Consider the following 9898-nt stretch of genomic DNA (forward strand, 5'->3'; position numbering starts at 1 on the left):
TTTTATTGCATAGCAATAAAAATACCAACACGTTCTAGTTTTAAAGAAATTAGTTTTTTTATAGCTCATAACGCGTTTACTCCAGTAATAGGTATATGTGGTGGCCTTTCTCAAAAATGATTGACAAAACCATACAGTCGTGAGGATTGTAAACGTAGCTATATTGAACGGTTATTGTCTGCTTTATCGAATGTCCGCTGTCTTTTCATTAAAGAATAAGTATACACCTTAGAAATAGACCATAGGGAGCCGCAGGAGTCCAGTTGGTAGAGCGGCGGACTAATAATCTAAGAGTCACTGGTTTACATATCCGTCCATGTCAGTCTGAATCGGCTGCCTCTGTGTGTCCTTGGAAAGGTAATTAACTCACTCTTTTTTCCGCAATATGTTTAAAAACTGCCTTAACAAAACACATAACAAAAACTTAAGTTCGTCAAATTAAGATACGCACAGCCGTCTATTCGAGAGTTGGGTCCAGAACCATGACATTTATATTATTATATGTAAAAATTACAGACATTAAAAACAATTTTGGTTTTGAGCTTAAACGTTTTGAGAATAAGGGACCAAATCTGCCGGCGCACTGTGAGAAGGCAAACTTCCGCTGTTTGCGGGTCAATGTAGGTATATGCCGTGTATATGATACACGTCCAATATGTAACCTAATAATACGACACGACGCCGCTTTCAGTATGAACCACTTCTTTGTTTCGATTCCCCTCGAACGGAGATTGGAAAACATTGCATTGTTTTGAAGAAAAGGACGAATGGGTCACCGAGTTTACTTGGGCTATACTTTTGCACAGGATTGGCAATGGAAACGCATTTGATTACTTCTGAAAGGTATGTACGTTTTCTTTTTTGCGTGACGATAACAGTTTTATCACATTTAAACAGTTATTTATTTATTTATTTATTTATTTATTCCATGTAAGGTTTCTGTTCGATTACCGTTATTGCAGGATTTCCATTAATGTAGCTCAGTCGTATTCTATCAGAATTGGCAAAGTTATAACAAACAGATATGTTTTCTTTGCACGAAATTCATTATTGGAGTTTATATGTTTGATACCTATAGACTCTAAATATTATCAGGGATTTGTATAGTTGGAAAGCCAAGTAGTTATTTTCGTACGTTTTGTAGTATTATCTTTATATTCATTCTTTATTGTCAAAACTCTCTCTCTCTCTCTCTCTCTCTCTCTCTCTCTCTCTCTATATATATATATATATATATATATATATATATATATATATATATATATATATATATATATATATATATATATATATATCTGTGTGCGTTTGTGTCTAGGTGTGTATACATGCGGTCTCAGATTTATTAAGTACATGACGTGTTTCAGAGAGAGAGAGAGAGAGAGAGAGAGAGAGAGAGATTATCAGTGCCCACAGCTAACAACAAGAGCCGCAGTGGCTAAGTGGTTAGCGTGCTGGACTTACGACCGAACGGTTATGGGTTCGAGTCTTACCACCTGACTAGCTTGGTTCAACTACTGTGATGTGTCCTTAGGCAAGGTACTGCACTCCAAATTGCCTCGACACCAAATCACTCATGTATGTTGCTGTGCCGTAAATCACCAAACCAAACCAAACTTATCACAAATAGCACATGCCTGTGTTTAAACTAACTTAGAGTCTAAGGGTATACATATTGACACCTTTGGTTAACTACCACTACACAGTGCTATTGACTATACTGTAATGGAAACATGCACATATAAAGCGATCTTCAAAGCATCGTAGCTACTTCTGGTCTGTTTATTTGTTTTGCGGGGCTTAATGCCAGTTTTCAGCACATGATTCCTGGCGTCCAACATTTTTGGTGGAGGAAGAACTTGGGAAGAACCACCGACCCACAAGAAGCTGGTGGAAAGCTTTCTCAAATACACGGGTGTCGGGGCGAGATTTAAGTTCACGAGGACAAAGGTGTGTTGTGTGAGTGATCTTTAAAGACGAACGTCTAAGACCACTCGGTCACCTGGGGCCTCAGCTACTTGCGGACTATGGTCATAGCGTCTGAGCGACCTGCCTTGCTGCAGAAAGGTTGTCTTTATTCACTAATCTATGCATCAGCAACCGTTTAGAACTGATCTGCCATGTCCACTGTATTGTAATGTGTTGGTGCCAAGTCATATCCTTCCCTTTAATTTAATCATCGTTTGTAGTACATAACACTACAGAACTACAACTCGTACCATGTGCTTTTCCAAAGAGTCTGCAATGCCATCGTAAGCATGCGGACCACAAAGTGTTGACACAGACTTCTGGCACTTGATTAGTAACATATTCTCATTGCCATAGCGTTTTAAACAAAATCAAACGATTTTTTCTTTTGACAATCAGAAAGTATGAATTAATCTGGCATTAAACATATACTGAACATTTTATGTAAAGATTAAATTGTAAAGATTAAAATTTGATCATATAACTATAACGATATACGTATATGACCTATAGAGGTCGATATTTAGGTGTCAGGGCAACAGACTGTACAGGCTTTTCGTGGCATATAATTACATGGTTTCTGATCAGTCGTAAACAAACGCAGGACCCATCTTGCAAAAACCTTTCGGTTTTTCAAATAATTCTATTTTAATATTAATATTAAAATAAGATTTTAAAAATATCAGACAAAACATTGCCTGTGATAATATAAATGTCTTATATTGTATAACGAACATCTTCGTTAGTGTTTAGTTTTCCTTTTCACAATAGTTATAAAGCGCTCACAAGTCGAAAACAACTGTTTTCCATAGCGTATGACAACTTCAATGAATTTGCTGCCATTTTTAAAACTACAAAAATCACATCCGAAAATCAAGATATGACTGAATGGCATCAGTAACTATTTCAAGTCAACTTTGATATCAGTCATGGAGTACCCTAAGAAGGCTCGGATTTTACAGTATTTTGTTAGCGCAGTAGCAGAATTATTCTCCTTTTCCGATATATTTACGACGCTGTCATCGACCTGAGGTGCATCACTCATATATTTGCATGTATCTGACGTGCTACAAATGCATCTGCAGATCATTTTATAGAATGTTCTTTTGTTTTTCGTTTGGCGTTAAAAATATTGACTAATTCAACGGAACAAAAATATTATAACAGAAAAAGGAGTTGTAACAAAATATTAATGAATTTTTCAAATACCCGTAGTATATATAAAAACCTGTTGTTAACATACAATTAATGGTTAAAATATGTACGGACCTATTGTTAACCAATTTTGAGTCACTTATCACAGATCTCTGTGCTGTTTCGTCTTTTTTCTATTCTTCTTGACTTGACGTTTTCAAAAACGTCCGTGGTAATAGGTTTAAATTATACATGTATTGCCATATAGTTCATACTATTCTGTCTTCCTTTTATCGCACACAAACACACACACACACACACACACACACATATATATATATATATATATATATATATATATATATATATATATATATATATATATATATATATATATATATATATATATATATATATATATATATTTGCATCCAAAAATATGATCATATGACTATAAGAATATAAGAATGTGTTTGTCAACTTTGATTCTAAGGCGACTTTTATTGTTTACCCCATTTCATGTCGGGGACAAGTTACAAACAAAAACTGATCTGATTTACTGGAACATAAATTTCATTATTTTTTCTTAATACAAATTTGATAAACATATGAAGTAAGAAAAGTGACATTCACTTTCTTTTTATGCACTTGGTAAATCATGACATTTCTTCTATGCATCGCCATTGCGTTTAGATCAGAGATAGCATTGAGAACAATCAAGACGTATCAACCATGACAAATTACTGAACAGAGTTTCGAGGTGTTGTTTTCATATTGTCCAAAAACAATGTAGCTTGACAGACTTGTATGTGTACACAAAATCAATAAACTCCCTTGTTTTCTTTTGTTGCTTTTTTGTGTTGTGGTTTTTGGGGTATTTTTTTAAACATGGGCTCTAAGAGTATATTTTTTGGAATGAGGACAATGGAGGTCCTTACCATTACATGACCCAGTAAAATAACAAAAACATTGATTTTATGCATTAATGTTCATAATCTATTGTACATGTTGCTGATCTAACTTAAAAAGGTCGAAATAAGGCATTTATGATAAAACGGAGGGGATGCCATCGATCGGCATTTTCGAGGAAATATTGGGGGGGGGGGTCGGGGTTGTGGGTTGTGGGGGGCGATCGTTGTTCTTGCACTTACCAACATTATTATCCATGCTTAGTCCTTTTGTAAGTGACGACAGCATGTTTGATGTATGTAAGGTGAGAGTATTTACCAGTCTTCTTATCTTCGTGTTAACTTCATTCTCTCATTTTCCTTGCAGGTCAATAATGGTGACCGTATCAACTTCAGATTCTTAAGCGACGATTTGCATTTTTTGGGGATAAAATATGGCCGCCGTCAGTGACACCGATCCGTACGAAGATGGAATAAAGTGTCCGATTTGCCTGAAGAACTTTAACAATCCGAAGGTACTGACCTGTTTGCATACATTCTGTGATAAATGCTTGTCCAGGACCGTATCTCTGCTCAGGGAGAAAACGCAAACAGCCGAAGCAATTGAATGCCCATTATGTGGAGTTCCTACACATATTCCATACGGGTCTATTGAGAGCTTTATAGACAAACTTCCAACAAACCATGTTTTATTGTCTCAATCGGGGTTAGGACCAGCAAAAGAAATTGCTCAGAAACAAGTGAAGTGCAATCCTTGCCACAGAGAAGGGAAAGAAACACAAGGTTCTTCTTTTTGTTCCACTTGTGAAGAATATTTATGCAAGCAATGTTGTGAATTTCATAAGAAATTCAAAACTAGCATGGATCACACCATATTAGAGGAGAACGATGTCCAAAAACTGAACAACAAAGACACATATCAAGGATACGCTTCTGAACACATCCTTAGGTGTTCCATTCATGATAGTAACCTAGAATATGTATGTGGAACCCATAAGACTTTGTGCTGCTCAAATTGTGCCATTGACCATCACAGACAGTGTGAGAATCTTGTAAAAGTGGCTGAAGCATCCAAAGGACTTAAAGACAGACAAAGTTTGAAGACCACCGTTGATAAATTTGATCCTCTAAACCAAGCATTCAAGCAACTTCTCAAAATTAGAGAGACAAATATTAACGATGTCACAGAACAGAAGGCTGATATTGAACAGTCTATCGAGAAGTGGCGGTCAAAGATGATAGATGTGATCGATGCTCTTGTTGTATCATCCAAAAATGACCTAGAAAAAACCTTCAAGGAAATAAGCGATGACATCACCAGTCGGCAAGCCGATTGTAAAATGGCAATGGCGGCAATAGAGTCTTCAAAGATGATGCTGTCGGAAGCTTTGTCTAAAGCTGAAGAAAGTGTTTTATTTATGACGTTTATAAAGGTAAACAACCATCTTGCACATTACATAGAAAAAATAGATGTCATGAAAAATGCGAAGTCAGTAGCACTAGAGTTTACTCTCTCAAAAAGAACAATGACAGCTGTAGAGAACATGGTATCGATTGGCACCATAAACCGAAAACAGATTGCGCCGCCTCCTCTTTCGACCACAAATGTCATACTTGCTGCAGATTTTGATCTTGCAAATATTCACAAAGAACAACTGTCTTCATCTGACCAGTTGAAGAATCAAGTAGACAGAGACCTTGGAGAAGAGGATGTACAAAAGGCTAGTAAATCGCATGTAAGGTTTGAGACATCCGGCATTAAGCAGGGTATGGAAGATGCTCCAAAACGTTTGGTCAACCTACAAGATGAAGGGATCCATCAGTCCGGGCAAACTGCCAGAACAGCGCCGGGTAAAGAAAAAAACAGGCGACCAGTCGTTTTCAGTGCATACAGTGTTAGAATACCGACAGATAAAAGAGTTTGCGACATCACTTCAGGGTTTTACCTATCTGGAAATAGAGTTGTTTTATGTGACTATAATAACAACAAACTGAAACTATTTGATAAGGATTTTAAATATTTATGTAGTTGTGAAATATCTAAACCTTACTATATGTGTTCTTTAGATGCCCAAACTCTGGCGTTGACATCAAGAGGATCTGAATCCGGTGGTTGGGAGGGGATCAAAATATTCTCCGTCACAGACAGCTTTTTCCAAACAAGAACTATTGAGACACTCGACAGAACCTGCTGGGATATAAATTCTATACACCAAGATTTGTTCATACATGTAAGTATGTATGACTTTGAGGAGTCTATCCAGGTGTATAAGTCTGCCCAAAAACCAACGCAGACGATAAGGCCGAGAGGCCTGAAGTCAAGCATCAAACGATTTTGCATAAGTCGTGACAGGCAACTGCTCTACTGCACAACAACTGAGGGGATTGTCAGCATGGATATGTCAGGAAAAGTAAAGAAGATCTCCAACTATTCAGATGCGGACGGCATTATCATCGGCAACGAAGGAGCCATTTACAGCTGCAGCGGAAAGGAAAAATCAGTTGTTCGAATTTCGCAACACGGACAGGAAGAGGTTATTATATCACAGGAAGACGGAGTTGAAAATCCAAGAAGCATTTGTCTGAACATGAGGAACGATAAACTTCTCGTTATGGAAACAAAGCAAGATATAGTTAAACTATACAAAATTAACTAAAAGATAGTTCCAGATTACTACATTAAGTTTATTCTATGGCACCTAACACGAGATAATCACGTGCATGAAAAGGTTTTGAGCTTATTGTTTTAGGTTCTGCCATGAAATTTGCTCACTGTTTCTACTAAAACAAAATATTTTACTTTTCTTGGTATTACAGTGGTGCCAAAATGAAAGTTTTCTTTTGTATTTACGAGTAAGGATTTTTGTCTTTTTTTCCTTCATTTCCCGTGGGTTCAGTTTAAATATTGACCAACAAGATAGAGGATGTCGAATACAACATGCGAAAACTAGTGGGAACAGTATACTGATTAGATATTTCTGTCAACATAACAAAACTGATCTTTGATTTAATTTTGCAAGTGACGTCATCCCTGGTATTAACCAATCAGAAGACGATATTTGTTCCTACCAAGAGATGAAATACTCTTTAGTCACCCGTATTGGTTTATGTGACTTCATTGATAAATACAATCTCAAAAAAAAAAGCGTTTCTTTTTCTTTTGAGAGAATTTTTTTTACACGATAGCGTTGTTGAAATTTATTTCCCCTATTTTGTGACTTTGTTTTAAACATCACGGAAAAATGATATTTAAAATATTAACACTGTAAGGTGGATCATTTCGGAGTAAACGAAATGTTAAAATTTATTCATTATTATGTCAGTTTTGATATTTTCTCTGTTAGATCAGCAATGTGCCTATTTACTTACCATTATATATATATATATATATATATATATATATATATATATATATATATATATATATATATATATATATATATATATATATATATAATTGTATCGAGCCAAAATGCAAAACGGAGTATTTTTATATAAATGTGATGGATGTCATGGTGATGTAAAGAAATATTCATTTTATTCCTTCAGTTAAAAACATTCTGAAAGCATACCTTGTATGTTTGAGACTGGCTCCCATTAGGTGCTCTAAAACAAATTAAATGATCATAATTGTGATTTCCAAGAAGCCGTTCATATCTTCAAGGAAATGTACACATGGAATATGTCTTAATTATCAGATAGTCTTATATACATGTATATTAAACATTTTCCTTTGAGCAAATAAATCGTACGTTTGCTTTTCTGACAATTAAACTCGCAGTCAGCATTTATATGAGCTTTTCTTTGCCATCTAGCTACCAGTCATTACACTAATTTGATAATTGGAACTTTGCCCTTGAAATCAATATTCTTGAAAAGTTCTTGATTTGTTTGTCTCATTTTGACAACTTCATTCGAGACTTTTGTTAAATGAACACTCAACGATCATCTAGAAGTGGTATTTGTGAGCACACGGTCTGTATATAAAGGTAAAGATGTACCATATACAATCGCGTAGTTCTGTCCCAGCATAAACAGGCCCAGTGCGCAAAGGAGAAAAATGATACGGTCATCAACAGTCAACGTATTTAAGCTAGTCACTCAGTTCAGTCCAGTACTTAGTCATAACATGCGTTTAATTCAATTCACACTAGTCATCACCATAGTTGTGGTCATCATCTTCTGTGTCTTCATCATCATCATCATCATCTTCTTCTTCTTCTTCTTCTTCTTCTTCTTCGTTTCCTTTATTCCTGCTAAATGATGTTTGCATGATGGTAGGAAAATAACGACATCAATATAATCATAATTAAAGAAAAGAAAAGAAATCAAAGCTATATGCAGCTACATGCGTTCACATGTATATAGCATGCACACATGTATTCGCATCCACATGTATCCACACTGAAACATCAATAAACGTACGAAAATCAAGCAATATTCTTTTCAATATGTTTCTTTTCAATATGTGCACTGTTTAGTCCTAATTTTATATCCTCAACATATCTCTCAATTTAATTTTTTTTTTTTACTATTATGTACACATCAATGCAGGTGATCCCGAAAGACAACACCATACTGCCCGAGTCCTGTCTAAACGAGTTATTTCCCTTGCACCAACAACGCTATCGTCTCGATCCTTATCGTGATCTGATTTATTAATATGCGAATAAATCCTGTTATTTTTATAGAATCACCAACGCTCAGTAATTGAGAAGGTATAAATATAAATCAAGATTTCAGGTAAACTCTCCAGTCATCATATCTGAATATTTCATTCGCTGGAAATTATACCTACAGAACTCTCCAATCATCATACCTAAATATTCCAGTCGATGGAAGCAAGAAATATAGAATACTATGCTAAACGGTCAACTAAATACGGGACGTGTTTACCCACATGTAACCCGCGCAAAAAAAAAATAATTCAGATCCGCTGCCACATTCTTTTTTGTTAGATCGGGATCTTCCCATTTCTTCTCAATTTGTCATACAACGAACAATATGTATTAAGCGATTGCAGATCTGGAACAAACTTGTTTTCTGATGGATTAGCGTTTTACATGACGGAATATATACTATATTAATATAATTAATTAAGTAAGTAATATATTAAGTAATTAATATATTAAGTAATTAAGAGTAATTTCAGTGCATTGATGAGTATATATAGGAGATGAACTATCCCGCCCCCTTATTTACTACGTGATGAAAAATTGCTGCCCACTCTCGAGTATATTTATATCATGTCAAATTGGTAGGTTTCATAACATCATCAGACAAAGAGACATAAGTGTATTATGCAAATGTAACACAGCAGAGCGCATGGGTAAGTTTCAGCCAATGGATGTGCGTTTTATCTCATTTTAAGTAAAGAATGCATTACCGTCGGACTTTTAATGGCCGTACATGTGTCTGTACGCTCGTACCATTTATTATATACGTACACATATTTACAATAAATCAAGAATAATTCTAGGGGGTTAAATTTATATCCTAATTTTTTTTCATTGCAGCGTTGTGATATATATTGATCGGGTGCTATGACCATAAAAAGTATTTCTGGTTTTTATTTAGGCATTTAGAAAAATAAAATAAGAGGCCCAAAACGAACATTGTCTCGTTCATCTGTTATAAATGTTTTCCATTTACCGTAGAAGATCTTGGGGGATATGGTAAATGTAAAATGTATATGGCTTTGATCGTATTTATTGGTACGAACCTTGAGTATAAATATGTATTAAGACTAAACTATCAAACAATAAGCTTTTACCTGGAAAAGTCGATAATAGGCTTTCCAATTGATTGTTACTGATGCGACGCTGTAACTCTATCCTAAGGAACATTTGTGCCGTGTCTGATCCAAAATGGTTTTCCTGACACAAGTAGAA

General features: G+C 35.4%; 1 protein-coding gene across 1 annotated transcript; it reads left to right on the forward strand.

The window, feature by feature from the left end:
- Positions 1–719: 719 nt before the first annotated feature.
- On the forward strand, positions 720–7388 carry LOC149797183 (uncharacterized). Its single transcript, XM_089960361.1, has 2 exons — positions 720–843; positions 4375–7388. Exon 2 carries the CDS (start codon positions 4442–4444, stop codon positions 6662–6664), a length of 2223 nt encoding a protein of 740 aa, XP_089816487.1. The 5' UTR covers positions 720–843; positions 4375–4441; the 3' UTR covers positions 6665–7388.
- The last annotated feature ends 2510 nt before the right edge of the window (positions 7389–9898 follow it).

The sequence above is a fragment of the Sinohyriopsis cumingii genome, chromosome 6, assembly GCF_028554795.1.
Source record: "Sinohyriopsis cumingii isolate HCF-2022 chromosome 6, ASM2855479v2, whole genome shotgun sequence".
NCBI lineage: Eukaryota > Metazoa > Mollusca > Bivalvia > Unionida > Unionidae > Sinohyriopsis > Sinohyriopsis cumingii.

Excerpts from the sequence above, each read along its gene's own strand:
- LOC149797183 (XM_089960361.1), top strand. The coding sequence starts at position 4,442 with ATGGCCGCCGTCAGTGACACCGATCCGTACGAAGATGGAATAAAGTGT.